Source organism: Annulohypoxylon truncatum, assembly GCF_022578515.1.
Source record: "Annulohypoxylon truncatum strain CBS 140777 unplaced genomic scaffold F4807scaffold_1, whole genome shotgun sequence".
Classification (NCBI taxonomy): Eukaryota; Fungi; Ascomycota; class Sordariomycetes; order Xylariales; family Hypoxylaceae; genus Annulohypoxylon; species Annulohypoxylon truncatum.
In genome coordinates this window covers 584,108-602,907 of record NW_025953787.1, presented here as the reverse complement: position 1 = coordinate 602,907, position 18,800 = coordinate 584,108, and the positions used below count along the sequence as shown (strand labels likewise).

Here is an 18,800-nt window from a genome sequence, read left to right as displayed (position 1 = left end):
TGATACGAGGTAACAATGTTAGCCAACGTTAGCCAACTGGAGCTTACGGGGACCAACGAAGGTTACACGCTTGGCGGAGAGATATGAAGATGTCAGCATATCTCTTCCAGCAAATACTAGGTAGCTCTTCGGATTCTCTTCGCATCGTGCGATAGATAAGGTAACGAGATAATCGGGCGGGGTCGGTGCTGTAGAGCTGAGGATGTGATAGGCGTTCAAGAGCCTCCCCTGCCTTTTTGATCGATCAACAGAGGCTGACCAGGCCGGAGCTGATTGGGTACGTCATATTTATCGACTTTCGGTTTTTGGTAAGTGGGCTGGGATCACTGGCGCAGAGACAGTTGGCGGTGTGGTGCCTATACCCTTTGCGGCCCAGAAATGCGACGATGCTACCGAAAGGCCCGAGGAAAACCTCGTGTTGCTGTGGTAGCAACTAGCCAGTCATCAGCTTAGCTGAACGCCAAGCCTCTAGGATATCAACGGTTTTTTCTCTTCTCTTTTTTGACTTCTTACATTTCGCACGACGATGACTGGTCGAGTCAATCTTTGGAGTCTAGAGGTTTGCATCGCATAGACTGTAGGCGTCGTGTTTCTCTGTGATAGAACGGACGATCTTGGGTTTAAGTATGAATGCAGTTTCATGTCCCAATTTTGACGTGCGCTTCGAACTTGGCTTCAGATCAACTCAATCTGGCCAATCTTAGATTCTCACATGTTTTGATCTTCGTTAGATCGTTGCCCAATCGAGAGTTGATACATGAAAATAGTAAGTTTGGATACAACGGACATTTGAGATAAAGCTAGAGGAGTGTACTACCTATGTAATGATAAGACCATGGACTATTGAAGGAAGGATCGAACATTCAGAGATGGACGATTTGGAAGCTAGCCGGGGAACTCCAACCGAACTTTCTAAAAGGAAAGGAAGGAATGTTTTGACACGATAGCCGAAAATAATATCGCGATAAGGAAAATTAACTGTAATTAAACATTTCACTCTTGAAAATCTTCCAAATCATTTCTTAAAACTGAAAACTTCATCCACAGTAGAATTTGAGGTGGCCATTGAACAACACGACGACACTATGTCCCTCTATTCGAGAAACAATACGTTGAAAGTTACAATGTATGTCCTAATAGCAGGAAAGCAAGCGCGAGTATGGCCAAAGATCGACGAGCAACGAGCAATGGCCTTCTACTGTTCTAGCCTCTACCAAACGCCCAGAAAGATGGAAGTCTCTTAAACATTACCCAAGTACCTACTTACAGGAACTCTCTCAGCCTCATGACTTGCTCTGTTCCGAGGTCCTTTGAAGATCATAGAGGCATGGATGAATAGATCTTCAGCGATCTCGGCTTGTGCATGGGTTTGGTGGGCACGGCCGCTGTCTCTCCACTAAGTCTCCAGTCTTGAAAGCCCCCTTTGCGAAACTCGGAGAGCGGATTATCTTAAGGGAGTTCTCGGACCTCCGCTCAACAACCATAGGGCGGCGACAAGAAATGAGCGTAAGGAGAGGAGACCGTGCCCGACAAACCAACGGCAAGAATTATCCCCTCTTCGCCGACCGGATCGAGACGCATCTGCAGTCACCAATAGCACATCGTCACCGATATTTCCGTTACATCGCGGCTTTGGAAAAATTTTGACGGGCTCGGCTTTCTCTTGCGTTATTCCGCTCGCGTTAATTGGACCTTTCACAAGCGAATGCACATCGGAGAAAACTCAGCTACCGAATTCATCTTGATAGGTGTATTGTTCTTGGTACCGGTATATACCAAGATTTCTAATCGGTATAGTCCAAAGCTTGCTTCGCTCCAATAAGCCGGCTATCATTATGTGATTTGGTCGCAGGAAGAGGTCAGTCTCGACCCGCGATCTCGTGGACGTTGCGATTCATGATACTTCTCTCGCAGATAAGAGCCTTTTATTGATTGATTCTATCTATGAAGTTGGCTGTCACGCCTTTAGGTGGCTCACCACACTACGAGTCAAGGTATCATCTTAAGGCTACAACGCTTCTAGTCACTGGCAAGCTCGCTGCCTTTAGCAGTCGCCAGTCTATCTTGGTCTTTACCCTTTGAGCGTCTAGCTAGACCAATGTATTTTCATACCAATGCATTAGCTAAATGTTCGCAGAAATTTTAAGACGGAGATGCTTGCAGTAGCTTGGAAGCGCACTCTCGGCCGATTGATTACTGATGGGCAAGCAAAAGGAAATCTGAAGAGATTTCACTTACTACTGAAAGCCCCGTATGAACGACCGAAATACTCGCCGCTCAGCTTCTTTGTGGTTGGCTATCGAGCTGTGGCTTATATTTGCAAACATCTCGTCTCATCCGGCTCAACAAAATTCTCACAGGTCTTTGTGGATCACGATGCATGTGTGGCAAAAGCAAATCAAGATAGAATCCCTCTCTTGGACGCCTCCTTGTCATCCCGTGCTTGATGCTGCGAGGGCATAGACCTAGGTGCCCATCGGACCGGATTCGCGGGACTTAGCTCGCTTGCTAAATTGTTAGCTAGATGTTGGTCGATTCCGGCTCGACGTTCGGGTGTCCTATTAGTGCCTCGGTCACCATGGATCACGTTTTTTCCCCTACATACATACGTTCAAGTATCCACTTAACCATCAGCTTAAGGTCAGCAGCTCAATGCTACTTTCATCGCTCACGTTTGAGCAGATATAGGCGCCAGCGAACTATGCCGAATTGTATTAAAATTCGCAAGAATTTTATTGCCATGCCTAACCGACATCGACTAAAACATCTACCCTGTTTCCCTTACGGAATCCGATCGCATCTAGATTTCATGGTTTAGAAATCCACACATCCATCGATGCCACGATGCTTTACTATTCTCGGCATCACGCGCGCACCAAACCGAAATTGTGTCACAGGTGCAGCTGTAGGTTGCGTTGGCTCCGGAGCATCTAAAGAGAAGAAAAATTCAGCAACTACGACCACAAAAAGTCTATACTATTCCCGGGTCCCGAATATCGGCGTGTTAATCCTGCTGTGCTCACGCACTTGCAATTGAGTTAGGGGTCTAAGGAATGTGTCATTGCCTTTTCCCCATCCCCCATCTACCTTCCTTCACGATACTCTACAAGGTATAGCATACCTACTTGTCAGCAGTCTGTCAGCAATATGAACAACTCACTCAACAAGTTTTGCGACTGGTTCCACGTATCGACTTTTTCGGCAGAGGCATCGCGCAAAGGAAATCTCCCGGACATAGAGCCCAATAACTACGCTCATCTATTTAGTTACCTAGTCACACAAGCGGTGATGCGATGATATAATATGCCTCATTGTCAATCTAATTTCCCAATATTTAGAAGCTACGAATATGTCCTCTCAACGTGTGCCACATCAGTGATACCACATGGACTTATGTCAGGTACCAGGAACGAGATCTTAAAGCCGGCCAATCGGGTTCTACAACACACACCTAGCCAGCTAGTTTCTGATGCAGGTAAAAAAAAAATCTGTTCCTTGTTCTCTTTGTGCCACACCCCTGTCGTTCCTTTACCATTCTCTTCCCATCCTGGCGGATGCTCCACCCGCTCCTCTCGGATTGGTTCGAGATACAAATTCTTGCTTGCGCAAATCGATAATCTTCGCGGTCTGCATCCACACCCCTTCCATTGTTCATCAGCCCTAAGGTGAAAAGCGCCAAGATATCCCAGCTCGCCGTCCCGCCAAGTACCGCAACTATTGACGGCGCGCTTTTTAATGGGGTGCGGCTACTTATTAACGTATTCTAGAATTTCGGTGGATAGCAATCTGGATAAAAGGTCGTCGACATATGGTGGATCGATCATGTAGTCCTCGGCACCGTTAGGCTTAAGCACCTGTTAGTCTGGGCAGTCTATCCCAGCGGGAAGGAATCTTACTTGGTATGAGGCTTTACATTTAGGCCGCCAAGCAAGCCGTATGTAGGTGTGACCTTGATTCAGGAACAGGTCACCAGCCATCCACAACTAAGTCGCCATCCGGGGCTATGGCTACGTTTTTCTCTGATACATTCACGGCCCCCTGGATGGATGGATTGGATGGATCATGGATCCAGGAAGCGGTCCCTGGACTCCACTACTAAGGTACTTGCTCCTCGCTCTAGACGTGCTCGACGTTTCTTTTGCTCCTGGCTATCTTATTGGCTGGCGTTGACAATAGGAGAGCCACTACCCCGACCACCGTCAGGCTTTGTTTCTTCCATTTATAAAAGCCCCGGCGCTACCCTACGATTCTTGCTTTCCCTGAACACGCCAACTATCTTCAGATTTTCAGCATTCTCTTTTGAGCTCTTTGTAGCTATCATTCTTTCCTTTTGGGGCTTTTCAGTGATACACTCATTTTATCACGAAGCTATACCTCTAGCTACAACATACAATCCTTCCAATCGAGTCTAGAAGACACGACTATCCTTCAAACTACGTAGAAAGCTCATCACAGCCGAACCCTCTTTAACGGCAATTTGACTTTTACAGTGGCAGAACAAACTTGGCAACAGGACATTAGATATATACATCGACCAGTATTTCTACAACAAGAAAAAAACAAATAACCAACGAAAATGCGCTTCTTTACTCAGATCGCTGCCTTTGCTGCCGCCGCGGCTACCCTCGCTAGCGCCAACTCTGTCACTTTCGTGAACCAAGACGACACCACTCGTCAAATCTACTTTACCCCGAGTGCCGGAAGCCCAACCATCGACTCCGTTACAGTTGCCGGAAACCAGCAGACCAAAGTAAACATCCCGACTTCTTGGATTGGTAACGCCTATTCTGTTAGCGAAGGTAAACCTAACGTCCCTGGCATGCTTGCCGAGTAAGTCTCCCGTGAAAGTAAAAGCCTCACTCATATATACTTACATATAAAAGGTTTACCTTCCAAGGCTGGAACGACATCACTTACTTTGACGTCTCGGCCATCGTCAACCCTTCTGACACAGTTGGCGTTAAGCAAATCTTCCCGGCTAGCGAAATGCAGAACACTCCGAAGACCTTGGTCTCTGGATGCCTCCTTTTCCCTTGCGCTACCGCTTACTATGCGCCCGATGATGTTCAGACGGTTACCACCAAGGAGACGGACCTCGTCGTCACCCTCGGCAACGCTGCCAACGTTGCATCTCGTGACATCGAGCCCGGTACTCTAGTCCCCCGTCACTACGTCCTGGGCAAACTCTCCTAAGCAAGCCTTGGTGGTCGATCAATCTTGTTTTTGACGCGCAGTGCGCTGGGCGCTCGACGACGATGATACGACAGGCGCTACGGTTATGCATTTCAAGATACCCGCTCTTCTTCACTTCTCTCACTGGCGTGCCGTCTTGGGCATCGCATTTCTTGAAACGGTTGGTTGGGGCATAGACTTGGGATAGAGTCACGCTTGGCAAAGCAGCAGACTCGAAGGCAGAGGCATTGGAAGCAATTCTTTACGGGGCATATGGACAAGAGGTGGGAACCGGGATGTGCTCGTTAGAAGCGTCCGCTATTAACCGCGAGCCTAGCTGCTCTGCGCAACAATTCACGACCTCGATGGTTCGTGCTGGCAAAAACTTCATTCCCTAGCGGAGCAAACATTTCTTGGCACACCGGCCAGATTCCCTTCTTGGACAAAAAGAACTTTTTTTTTATCATTTCTTGACGCTCGCTGGCTTAGACATTTTGAATCTTATTCTTGTATATATTTTTGGATCGCGCGCTTCTTGGATATGCGTACATGGGACAATGAGCCCCGGTTGTCCCACCGCGAGCTACCTGACATAAATGGAAAAGGATGGAAGAATCTTCTTTGGGAATGAGTTATGCATGTGACATCGTACCACCGTAGCCTATTGTCTTCTGCTATTAAGAGTATTTCTCGTGATGTGAAAGGCTACCTTGTTAAGTGGGTTTCAGGTTCATGTCGGTTCTTTGTGCCGACCCCTTTTTTATTTTTCTCGAGGTCATTGCGCTAACTCAGCTGGCAACCGGTGAGGCTGGCCTTCGCTGTAAGTGTAGTTCTAAGCCAACAAATGAAGGTCCTCAGCCCCGCGAATGGAAATATTCGTTCCCCGCAGGATTGCGTGGCCCTCTTGAGACGGCGTAGTGTCAAAATGCACCCCAACCACATTTACCGGGGAGAGAATGCCGTAGAAGGAAAGTGTCAAGCTATTATTACGATTGCTTAAAATGAATTCGGCGAAGTCGGTTCTACGAAATTGATTGCTTCCTTTTCCATATATCTACCTAGATAACCACGAAGGCATATACGAGAGAGAAATTAAAATAAATCCAAATGGCACGATATACCACCAACGAGGTCTATATTTACTTCCACGATAGGCATCTGCCCTCGCTACATTAAACGTCCTGTTAGATCCTTTGGGCTCCCTTAATTAACCCCCAATAGCAGACGTAATACATAGATGTAGTAGGTGACCCTAAGCCTGGAACAATCCAATCGTGACTCGACCCCCGTTTCGCAATAGAAGGGTCGTCGACAGAGGCGCAATGTACGTGCGACTCTTGTAAATAGGAGCGGGAGCTAAATACTTGCCTACCTACCTTTCTCAGCAAACTCCCAAAACTCCCTCAGCGCTGCGCCACGGCGCACATGGATCGGGGCCCCCTCGAACCAACTAGAGCGTGAGATAGACTACCCCAAAAAGCCCCCATCCCAACGAATTCCTGGTTTGCTCTTCACCACACATATGTACTAGATGCTGAGGCACGCGATGTATGTAGGTATGTAGGTAGGTAGTTGAAGACGTACGTAACCCAAGTGCGGCGTTTCGCCAAGACCGCGCGCGGTTCAAATAAAGGTCAGACTTGGCAAGACAGAGCGTCGGAACCTTTTACAGCGTGTCTACCTAGTGTATTTACGGGGGGTGCCAGGTTCTGGAAAAGCTTGGCGCTTGCGGCTGCGCTTTTTAAACCTGGCCCCCCCCCTTACCTTACCCCCCCTAACTTACAGTAGTGTAGCTTACTGCTCCTTAGGCTGCTTAGAAAACCCGCCGTGCGACGATCAGCAACACTCCCCGGGCCTATCCTAGGTCGATGCTACGGTGCCTCCTTGTCTGGCTGTAACGCGGCGGCAGGACGGGTGGTAATCGTACCTTTGGACGGGTTGGTTGCGTGATTGGGCGACGGGACCCCAATCGAGTGACATCCTTGTGCATGCGAGACATGATGAACGTTGGAGATCACAGATAGGCCCAGGGGACTTGGGACGGTATGATGGGACGAACGACGAATGGGTCGATCTATGATACTCGCAGCAAACCGGTATCCATTGAATTGCATGCCGCGCATATCGCTGCGATTCCGTTACGCGCTATTCTCTAGCGCGGGAATGTATGACAACGGCGCCCCTCAGAATGTTTAATGCTCCAACATTAAACGTTATCAGAGCAAGCCCCAAGTTGGAGAAGCGAGCACGGGTAGACCCGAAGGGACGGCCTTAGACTAAGCCTGGGCTTATTCGTCCTTTGTGCCTATTGCTATCTTCACTTTGTACCTATCTAAGGTTATCATTTAACCTTTGCCGGTTTGTTCTTACTATGTTCTTAGATAACTTTACGCTATTATTATACGACGACGCCCCTAAGCTACATCCACCACTGAGAGCTCGATGGAGGATATCATCCGGGATCTTCCCATGTGCCAAACAAACGGCTAGCGACGTGAACCGCAATAAACCGCTATTCCGGAATATGCAACGAAGAAGCTTGCGCGCCACGTTTTGTCTTGAAAAATTACTATAATTGACAAATTATTCAAGTCGTACGGAGGAAGATTACTTGCGACAGACAGTCGTTGGTTACTACTCTTTGTTTAAGGATGGCTAGACCTATACGATCTAGATCATCTAACATCTAACATCTGACCTAACAAAAAACATCCAAGCTTTATTCCTTTGAGCTAATATTTCCAGGACTAACTTTAGACAAAGTAAAGTAAACCCGAGCCAAAGCCTCGGGCGTACCACCAATTCATACGGGGACATGCGTGTCGGTATTAGCCCCCGCTCCCCGCATACTTTCGGGATCTGGCAGATGGGACTTAGCGCCCATGCTTCATGCCGCGAGCCGGCCGGTGGGTTAGGCAAGCGCGGGATTCCCCGGACTGTTTCCCCGGACTCGGGGATAGATGTGGATATGAATAAGAATATGGGTACGGGCAGAATTAGTTTCAACGGGATTTACTGTACTTGTGTTCTTCAGCTCGGTGATTGACATCATGATTGGTAATACCTGTTAACCCGTAAGGCCGGGCGTTCTTGTGCTTCCAATACGTTATCTCAGATCCCTTAAACAACACCTAACGAAAACGGAAAGATCTTAAGATTGCTCTAACGCGAGCACTTTAGCGTCGTGATACATACTACAAGTAAAGGCGACCGCGTTACCTGTCCAATTGCCTTACAGAGGAACCTATCATACGATCTCCTGGATTAACACGACAACGGTGGTTCGCAGCACCCAAGGTATCTACCCAGGTACACATGAATACCTACACTTACACAGGTGTACGTATACACACACTTATGTTTCTCGAGAAATAGGGAAAGTAAGACAGGTAAACGTCCTATCTCCCATATCGCAGGGTTGGGAACACGTGGGCAGCAGACACAGCCCGAAAGAAACAGAAAACAGAAACCCGAACCGGGCAGGTTATGAAACATCAGGGCTGATAATCCCCGGGCCGGGACGCGGGTGCCACGATATCCCATCAAACGCCGGTCGGTGTATCTAACTAAGCCCACCTGCAAGTTACGCAGCGTGGCTAAGATAAGGCGGTGACGGCTTGGAGATATTAGTACAACTGTCAAATCAAATCCAATCAAACTAGGCTCGACTGCCTGCGAGTAAACTCCAGGATGGTGTGTCCGTAGCAAGTAAGCAGAAAACGACCGGAATGTTCAATCAACGCCTTGGCCATAGACCTACATCTCGTCTTACCTACCTCTACCGATATCATAATACACAACATATCCCTAATGAAGAAACCCCATCTCACCTCACCTCATTTCCTCTCGGTACTGCAGTCCATTCCTTTCTATGGTAGTAGTAAAAAAAAAACGCCTGCTTCAGATGCCGGATACTCGCAAACCAATGTACAATCGAACCAAACCAAGCCAGACCAACCCCGGCAAAACAAACAAACAAAATAACCCTTAGCGGGCACAGAAACACATCCGACGACACTCCGAAAATGCCCTAGGAATCAATCCCCTCTCTCCTTTACTTGCTCTCCTCCCCACTCTTCTCCTTTTCATTTCCCTTAGCCTCCTCGCCCGGCGACTCATCCGAGTTACCGTTACCGTTCTTCTTTTCCCCGTCGCCGTTCTCCTTTGCCGTCTCCCCATTATTATTATTGGTATCCGCTTTAACATCCTCCGGTTTAGGCTCCGGCTTCTTCGATACGGCGATCGCCAGCAGGCTATCCCCCGTATCGCCGAAGCCGTCGATCTTGCTCAGCCGGCTGATGAGATATTCAATATCGGACTCCATCCTATTTCTCTTGTTAGCCACGTTCGTCCTAAGCCTGTCATTTCCTTTATATATATATATATATATATATATATATATATATACATATATATAAAATAAGTTTACTCACCTCCTGGCGCCCAACTCCGCAACCTCAAGCCCCTGCATGGTCTTCCCGAGCTGGCTCTTATAGCTCTCGAAAACGGGCGTCATAATCAACCTGACCGTGCCCTCCGGCAAATGCTTCGTGAGCACCCTATGCAGCGTCACCGTCTCCTTGCACAGCGTCTCCATGAACAGGTCCACGGTGACGTCGCCCTCGCGGTCCCAGTTCAGCGCCTTCATGCTCTTAGCGTGCGCCGCCGCACGCCCGCTCATGATCTCCACCAGCTTGTCGTAGATGCTGTTCTGGTGCTCCTGGAACAGCCGCCTGACCTTGTCGAACTCGCCCATCAGATTTGCTACGTTGCCGTTGTTGACGTTCGGGCCTGTACCTGCGTGTCGTCTGGCGAACTCGCGCACGTGCGGGATCAGCGTCGATATAAAGGCTAGCGCCTGCGACGCTAGGGCGAGGTGCCTCGTAGTGATATTCTTCAGGCCGGCGGACCGAGTCGCGCCCGCGCCAAGAATAAGCTGCGTGCATCGCGAGTTGAACAGTTGTAAGTACGCGATTAGGGAGCTGGATATGTCCGAGGCCATAGAGGGAATGCCAGTGACAAGATGTAGGAAGTGGGACATGCCCTCCAAGCAGAGGATTGCCGAGTTGGGTAATATAAATGTCTCCCCGTCAATAATTGCGCTTCGCGCCTTTTCTTTGCCCGCCGCGTTAGATTCGGACCTTGGTCGACCGTTCGTATTTTCCTTGGCTCCTCCATCATCGAACGGTATCCAGATTTTGCTTCCTTCTGACCAAGCGGCATTATCTTTTGTGCTACTTTCTAGTATGCGATTGAGTAAAGCGGTGTTCTCTTCGGTGAAATCTTTAGCACTCCACTGATCCGATTCCATGCCTTGGGCTAGTTTCTGCTTCTCCGCATCGCCGTGTGTCTGGATGAACTCCTTGATTTGGGAATTGACGATATTCTTCAGTGATGTGCCGCTCCTACCGGAAATCGCTTCACATTCATTTGCAAAATAGAGGTTAAGAGTGAAATATCGAAGGAACCATACCAAAGGTAGGTGTGAGCTTTGGTCAGATCGGACTCGAAGTACCTTCACAATCTTCTCTTGTGATGTGTCGACTGCTTGGCCGAGGAGATTCGCCATGTCCATAGTCAGGTGAATATCTTCTTGTAGGTCGCGATTTGCGCTATTGAGGGGCGGAGATTTCAGGGGATTCGGCGACTTCAAGGCGGAGTCAGTGTTAGGTTGTTGTCCTAACGAACTAGCGACGTCGAACAAGACTTTCATCTGGGTGCCTAGTCTACGCAATGTTTCTGTGACGCTAATGTACATCTTGACAAATAGATTTTCGGCGTCTTGCTCATCCAATGCTCGAAGATTTCGTGCGAGAATAGATGATTTTTCTTGCTGGGTTAAGCGTTTTGAATTCATCGTAGATGCGGACATCATGGATTCATTATCATCATCGTTGGATGTTGGGAGCGGTCGTTTGATAAGTAGCCGGATTTCCCGCAACACTACCTCTCGATAGGACGCTATGGCAATCGTCACATGTTTTGAGCGGTGCAACCCATCTAGTATGGGCATGAGCTGTGAGCGGAGGTCGTCAGTTGCGGACAAATAAGCCGGAAAGGCTGACGAGTCTCTGCTAGGAGCTCCGCGGGCTCGCATTGCTGCGCTACTCCACCTGAGTAGGACTTCCTGGGTTGAGACGGTATCGACGTGGCGTCTTAGGTCGCTTAGTAATATGTCCGTAAGCCTAGTTTCGAATCCTTTGCCGATACGGAACCGTAGAGTAGATATGTCGCCGTTCACACCCTGAAGGGCAACGGCATCTCTCAAATCGCGTAGTTGGTATCCATGGTCTTCGTCCTGTTTTGGACGAGGTATCCGCTCGCCTGCAATTAGTTTCTCTAAAGAATCGATACTAGCTAATGCCTTTTCGATTTCTCCAGAATCTACCAATTCCTCGCATGCCGCGACTGACTCGACAATCTCCTTCAACTGTTTGACAGCATCATTTAGTTGTTGTAGGTTCTCACGTCGCCGTTGTTTCTGGACAATATCTAGCCCTCTAGCCGCGACTTCCTCATCAAGGGCCACGAGCTCTTTTCGCAACGTCTTTATTCTATCGACCGATCCAGCTGCCTCGGTGTGGAGTTCTCTCAGCGAGCCCAAAGCTGTAAAGAACGTAGTGGAAGCGGTCGATATGGAGGAGATTAAGTGCATCTCGATCGTATCCATATACCACGATAGCTTCTCTTGCAATATCGCGTTCGTAGCAAGATTTTTGCGCGGGGCCGCAGCATTCCCATTTGCAGCATTCTTTTCCTCCACGGAGCCAGGCGGTGGTCTAACTACTTCGGATCGCTCGGTAACGACATCAAACGTTCGGGGATTCTCTAGGTGAAAGTCCTCGTCGAAGTAGACATTCGGAATGGTAGATAGCGGAGGTGGACCCTGGACCGATGCCTTCCGACTGAAACCAGAACTAGATCTCCTTCGTATTGTGCGTGCCGGAGGTGAATCGATAGGAGATACAGATCTAATCGATGACCCAGATACTTTCCGTGAACTTCCCGGACGACTGCCCGGTTTCAAATGACTTTCATCTATCACGCCAGCATGTTCTTCAGCTCTGCCACGTCCAAATATGTGATCACTGCCATCATCATCACTCTCTTTCACACGCCTTAGCTGCTCATATAACGCCCCTACCTGCGCTAAGTATGGTTTAAATTCGTCGTTATCGACATGTGGTATATTTGTCAAAGTAACGGGTGGTATGTCTCGTGCGGTCGGCGGCCTGTGAGCGCTTGAAGCAGGGGCGGACGTGTGCGGAAGTAGCCCCGTCCGTACTATGGGCGGTTGGAGGAGAGTAGAGATAGCATTCTGCCCTGTCTCGTGAACGGTCTGAGACCAACTACTAGACGTATCTAGATGACCACCGATGGAGTGTATCGAACTTGCGATAGAACTTGCAGTCGAACCTCTTCGTGCTTTCGGAAAGGCAGACGAGCCTTGTCGGTGGAAAGGGAATTCGGATCGGCCGTGAGGCGACAGAGGCGGCAAGCTGTCGACAGACTTGCGAGCTTCGGAATTAGAGAACATGACGAGGTAGCGAGGTAGCGAGGGAAGCCAAAAGGCTTGTTGACAAAGCTCGCGAAGGGCTACCGGGGAATCATAGCTATGCTCAGCCTAACTGATCGTCTATGTCAAGACGTCAGCGAATAAGAATTGCGACTGGCCGGCGCAACCCAATTCCAATTGGTAGGAAATAAAAAGCTGGAAGCTCGGAGGAGCCTGAGACACCACTGCTAACCTCGTCACTGGGACGGTTGGACACCAAAACGGATGTAACGACGAAGAATGCAGTAACTGTTCAGAGTTTTTTGCGCAACAAGATCGTCTAAAAGAGGCAAGTATAATACACAAGCTGGCGCCGATGAAGTTGGATCGCAAAGAAATTGGGTTGGTTGAGTTTCACTAATTCATATGTAAATGTAAATTGTAGAATGGACTAATTATGTTGTAGACAGCTAACCTGGAACTCAGATCCCCATAAGCTTCCCATCCTGTATAAACGGCATAAAACGCTAAACCGATCAAAGATTGCATGTCGCGCGGACGGCGGGCATGGTCAGTGCTGATAGCTAACCGTTAAGGTAAATTTGATAATAGCACGTGATCTCAGTCGGTTGTCGGACTCGACCCTGCCAAGAATCATTCAGGGGTCAAACTTCACTCCCGAGAAGGGATTAGCGTCATATGCAACCTCTCAACGCGCCTCCCTAAAAACGCGAAATGGGGACGCGTTTCAATTAACGCGAAATTCCAAGTCGATTTGGGTTGAACCAAATTACCTAAATAAATCTTTCAACCCCTCGATCGATAGTCACGATAATCAACTCCAGCCCACCCACTGCGACTTATATATGTATACTGATTAAAAGATCAAGTCTTACATATTCGGTTCGCAAGATGGATCGCCAATCGGTATACTCGGTTTCTGTTTTCCAGTCCAATTCGGGACCCAACGAAGATACCAGATTGCAAATACAAGAGCAGTTGGTTACGTTCATCCTACAGTTCAGACACGACAACCAATTCGTCTATCGAGATCAGTTAAGAGAGAACGCTTTATTGAAGAAGTATTACTGCGATGTTAATATAACCGACTTAATTAAGTATAATGAGGAATTGGCGCATCGTTTAGTAACAGAACCGGCAGAGCTCATTCCTCTGGTATGTTCTCTATATTATATCATCCTCCTAGATCAAGAAGTACCAAGCTAAGAGAAGACGACAGTTCGAAGGGGCTCTTAAGAAATGTACACACCGAATTGTATTTCCTCACGACCCCAAGGCCGTAATTCCCGAACATCAACTACTTCTTCACTCCTCAGCCGACGATGTTTCCATCCGCAATCTAGACTCGGAGACCATTGCAAGACTGGTTAGGGTGCCAGGTATTGTAATTGGGGCCTCCGTCATGTCTTCCAAAGCTACCGAACTGCATGTTCAATGCCGAAATTGTCTACACACGCAGATTATCCCTGTCTTGGGAGGGTTCACCGGTGTTACGCTTCCTCGAACATGCGGTCGCCAGAGACCTCCAAACGACCCTTCTGAAAAGTGTCCTCTCGATCCCTACTTTATCACCCATGAGAAGTCCAAGTTTGTAGATCAGCAAATTATCAAACTTCAAGAAGCCCCTGATCAAGTACCGGTGGGAGAACTTCCACGTCACGTTCTCATCTCCGCAGACCGATACCTCACCAACAGGGTCGTGCCAGGGTCAAGATGTACAGTAATGGGCATATTCTCCATCTATCAGAACAAGGGTTCCAAGAACTCGTCCACAGGTGGTGCCGTAGCTATCAGAACACCTTACCTAAGAGCAGTCGGTCTCCAAACGGATGTGGATGCTACGGCCAAGGGTCACTCGATTTTCTCGGAGGAAGAAGAGCAAGAATTCATGGAGCTTAGCCGAAGGCCAGATCTTTATAACATCATGGCAGACTGTATTGCCCCATCGATTTACGGAAACCGAGATATAAAGAAGGCTATCCTGTGCCTGTTACTTGGAGGCTCCAAGAAGATCTTGCCTGATGGTATGAAGCTGAGAGGCGACATCAACGTCCTCCTTCTGGGTGACCCAGGTACAGCGAAGTCGCAGCTGTTGAAGTTCGTCGAGAAAGCTGCTCCTATCTCCATTTACACATCCGGTAAGGGATCTTCCGCAGCTGGTTTAACGGCCTCTGTTCAAAGAGACCACTCGACGCGGGAGTTTTACCTGGAAGGTGGTGCTATGGTATTAGCGGACGGTGGTGTGGTATGTATCGATGAATTCGACAAGATGCGAGATGAGGACCGTGTCGCGATCCACGAAGCCATGGAGCAGCAAACCATCTCGATTGCTAAAGCCGGTATAACAACTATCCTGAACGCTCGAACCTCGGTTCTCGCAGCTGCCAACCCCATATTTGGCCGATACGACGATATGAAGACTCCGGGAGAGAACATCGATTTCCAGACTACTATCCTGTCGCGTTTCGACATGATCTTCATCGTCAAGGATGAGCACACCCGAGAAAAGGACGAGCGAATCGCCAAGCACGTTATGGGTATTCATATGGGTGGCCGTGGTCTCGAGGAGCAAGTCGAAGGAGAAGTCCCCGTGGAGAAGATGAGACGATATATCAGCTACTGCAAATCGTGAGTGCACACGCCCCTATCCTAACCGCCGTCCTCAATATAAGTGAAAATACTAACCCGCCCCCAGCCGCTGTGCACCCCGTCTCTCTCCCGAGGCCGCCGAGAAGCTATCGTCGCACTTCGTCTCGATCCGAAAGCAAGTGCACGCCTCGGAACTCGAAGCCAACGCGCGATCCAGCATCCCCATCACCGTGCGCCAGCTCGAAGCCATCGTCCGCATCACCGAGGCGCTCGCCAAGCTCACACTCTCGCCCGTCGCCATGGAGCAGCACGTCGACGAGGCGATCCGCCTCTTCCTCTGCTCGACCATGGACGCCGTCACCCAGGGCACCACGAACCAGGGCTCGCGCGAGCTCAACGAGGAAGTCGCGCGCGTGGAGCAGGAGCTAAGGAGACGGCTGCCGATCGGCTGGAGCACGAGCTTGGCCACGCTAAGGCGCGAGATGGTCGAGGGCAAGGGGTTTAGCGAGCAGAGCCTGAATAGGGCGTTGATGATACTGCAGAGACGGGATACTATTATGTTCCGTAATCAAGGCGCGCAGGTTTATCGGAATGGTGCTTAGGGTTGTCCTTAAGAAATAGAGAGGGGAAGGTTGTGGAATGTGGTTCATGACAGGGACTGCTTGCTTGCTTGGTTCGGAGTTCGGGTTTATGCTGTCTTGTCATTTACGCAATGTGGTGTTATGCAGGGTGCCTACCTACCTACTTAGGCGCAAACATTGATGGTCATGACGATTCCGAGATGTCACCTAATCTACCTAGATGAAGAGGAATGGTAGTAATCACGATGATGAATATGAACGCAAAACTAAAATAATATCATCTTGCGGCATAGAGTATCGAACGGAACAGGGGTAAATGATACATACAACATAAACGAAAATGCCTTACCTCTCAATTTTTAACCATGAACATAACGTATCTAGAAACATACAGCATCTCATTACGTAGATAACATAACGTAACGGCGTCCGCTGAACTACATAAGAATCCACAACTTCGCTCTACGGTCCCCTCAGACCAGGTCATCGCCCAATCTGATCATCAACATCCCATACCATTTCATTCCACCCCATCCATCCTCCCTATACCCTATCCAATCCAATGCAGTCAATCCATCATCGTCCAACCCCCAACCCGAGAAAAACCCTCGCGGCCAGAGTCAAACATCAAGCAGTCAAACCAGCTAAACATAAGTAATAACATTATCAATCCTAACCGCCCCCTCAACCCCCAGCGCCGCCTCCGCCCCCGCGACCGCCGGCCCGCGCGCCACAATCTCGCCGGCGTAGCTCTCGTCCGTGATCTTTCGCGCGCCGCTATCCTTCATCAGGACCTCGACCGAGCTAACGGGCGGGCCGAAGTGGACGCCGCTACCGTCGCCGAGGACGCGGTAGTCGTGGAACAGGGTCTGGCAGACGGCACCGGCGACGCGGGGCGCAGCGAGGGCGTAGATGACGCGGGCGCGCGTCACCGCGCGCAGGTCGCTGAGGACCTTTTCGCTGAGCTTGGGCGCGTCCGCGCCCGCTGGCTCCGCGACGTAGACGAGGCGGAGCTTGGGCTCGGTGCCGATTTGCGGGCGCAGCGCGTCGTTATACGAGGCCCAGAAGCCGGACGTCGGCATGGCGCCGTCCTGCGTCAGGCTGCGGGTCTGGAAGCCGTGGGAGAGGCGGGAGAGGAAGGAAGAGTTGATCTTGGACATGGTTTCGCCGTGGGTGGCCTTGAGGGTTTGCGGGGTCGCGACGATGATGCTAGGGGCGATGCCAGCAGTAGCCAGGGCTAGGTCGGGCGATGTGCCGGCTACAGAGTTGAATGCCACAGGAGCGTTGGAGTACAGGGCTGCGAGGGTGAGGACGAGCGGGAAGGAGGAGGATAGCGGGGCTGTGGGGAGGAAGAGGTCAGAGGGGGAGAAGCGCTCTTTCTGCGGGATGGCAGTAAGCTGAGCGGAAATGGCGGAGACCAGGTTGCCTTGCGTGAATCGAACCATTTCCTCCAGGGTACCTGGCTTGGATTGCCAGAAGATAATAACGTCTTGGATCTCAGCCTTGGGGTCGGCTTCGGGGAGCTCTCTGCCGGCTGTGATGGGGTTGTCATTGAGGATGTCCTGCCAGGTGGATACGTTGACGCTGCCGCCGATGCCCTTGGGAACCTCGTTCCAGTCAAGGTGCTTGTTACCCTCGTCGACGACCCAGATAAGCTGACGGAGACCGGGATAGCTCTTAACAGCGTTGTCGAAGGGGAAAGCGCCAGGTGCGGTAACAACGGTGTCGGCACCAGACCTCTGAAGCATCGAAATGACCGCATCCTCTGGCTGGTCGAACGGCAACAGGATAGCAGTCAGGTTGTGGAAACTGGCAGCAAACAAAGTAGCGATGAATTCGACAGAGTTGGGAAGGTAGATGGCCACCTTCTTCCCGCCTTGAGAGGCGATGTGCTTGCCAACAAGGTTGATCTGCCGAGTGATATCATCTGGGATACGTTGTTAGTCCTAGTACGTCCTAAATAATAAGGAGCAAATTCATTCGTACTAAGGTCATGCTTTATGACTTTTTCGCTCCCCAGCACAGTCGAGATACCGCCCTTAGTCTTAGGTCCATCTCCTTCCGGAGATCCCGTGACGGCTCTGCGCCAGATATCCCGTAGGTCTCCGTCTCGTCCGGCCGCCCATTTTGATGCGCCCGGGTCCTTAACATTTAGACCGCCGTTAAGTGGGAGACCATGAGGAGCCGAGTTTCCACGATATATAGGCGATTCCCCTTCATTCCGGACAGCTGAACCTGAAGCCTGACGCGCGAGAAGCATAGGATGAGTCTCGGGCTCCACTCTGTTCATAATAGCATATGTGATAATCAGCACGAAGACCGTTGCGATAGCGGTTGAGTAGCTGTTCCATTGGCCTAGGAGCGAACCTAGTCCGTCGTCGAACTGGTTCAAGAGGTCGCCGACGCTCATGTTGGCTGGCTTAGTATCAGTTTGTTCCTATATTCCTAATTGCCGATATTAAATATCAAATGAGATTGAATATGTAGTTGGTGTTCCTCATCTATACATCAATAGCCATTAAATGGCGGGGTGATCGGAATGGTGTATGTAGAAGGTTGAAGAAGGTAAGAATCCTTTCAGGTGAATCCGCCGCTGACGACGAAGCCCGATGAGGTAGTTAGTAAGATGTGGTTAGTTGGAGGATGTTGGTAGGCGGATAGCGGATTCAGGTGGGGAGCTAATTCACTATTCACTGTCAGCCCTGTGACGGCAGGTCTAGCAAGGAACGTTCCGTCTTAAACACATTACTAAGGCAAGGTCCCCTACATAAGTGGGTGCATAACTATTTATCCAATGTGGTCTGTGCACAAAGATCAAATAGCGTACCTACCCCTAATGCACCAACCAGCGCTAGTATCTGAGTGGCTGGAATTGATGACTAAGAATCCCGATCTACGTATGATTTGTTTTCGCAACGGCCCTAACAACCATTTTCAATGTT

At 49.7% G+C, this 18,800-nt stretch overlaps 4 protein-coding genes across 4 annotated transcripts; 2 read left to right on the top strand and 2 right to left on the bottom strand.

Moving 5' to 3' along the window:
• Positions 1-4,015: 4,015 nt before the first annotated feature.
• On the top strand, positions 4,016-5,549 carry F4807DRAFT_6070 (uncharacterized protein). Its single transcript, XM_048003261.1, has 3 exons — positions 4,016-4,100; positions 4,491-4,830; positions 4,884-5,549. Exons 2-3 carry the CDS (start codon positions 4,577-4,579, stop codon positions 5,191-5,193), a joined length of 564 nt encoding a protein of 187 aa, XP_047859207.1. The 5' UTR covers positions 4,016-4,100; positions 4,491-4,576; the 3' UTR covers positions 5,194-5,549.
• Positions 5,550-9,191: 3,642 nt separating this feature from the next.
• On the bottom strand, positions 9,192-12,896 carry F4807DRAFT_5833 (putative GARP complex component). Its single transcript, XM_048003230.1, has 2 exons — positions 9,606-12,896; positions 9,192-9,497 (listed from the first exon to the last, which is right to left on the bottom strand). Exons 1-2 carry the CDS (start codon positions 12,707-12,709, stop codon positions 9,227-9,229), a joined length of 3,375 nt encoding a protein of 1,124 aa, XP_047859206.1. The 5' UTR covers positions 12,710-12,896; the 3' UTR covers positions 9,192-9,226.
• Positions 12,897-13,328: 432 nt separating this feature from the next.
• On the top strand, positions 13,329-16,124 carry F4807DRAFT_404254 (MCM-domain-containing protein). Its single transcript, XM_047996095.1, has 3 exons — positions 13,329-13,843; positions 13,908-15,316; positions 15,384-16,124. Exons 1-3 carry the CDS (start codon positions 13,580-13,582, stop codon positions 15,877-15,879), a joined length of 2,169 nt encoding a protein of 722 aa, XP_047859205.1. The 5' UTR covers positions 13,329-13,579; the 3' UTR covers positions 15,880-16,124.
• Positions 16,125-18,546, bottom strand: F4807DRAFT_404252 (uncharacterized protein). Its single transcript, XM_047996094.1, has 2 exons — positions 17,845-18,546; positions 16,125-17,785 (listed from the first exon to the last, which is right to left on the bottom strand). Exons 1-2 carry the CDS (start codon positions 18,266-18,268, stop codon positions 16,503-16,505), a joined length of 1,707 nt encoding a protein of 568 aa, XP_047859204.1. The 5' UTR covers positions 18,269-18,546; the 3' UTR covers positions 16,125-16,502.
• Between the last annotated feature and the right edge of the window lie 254 nt (positions 18,547-18,800).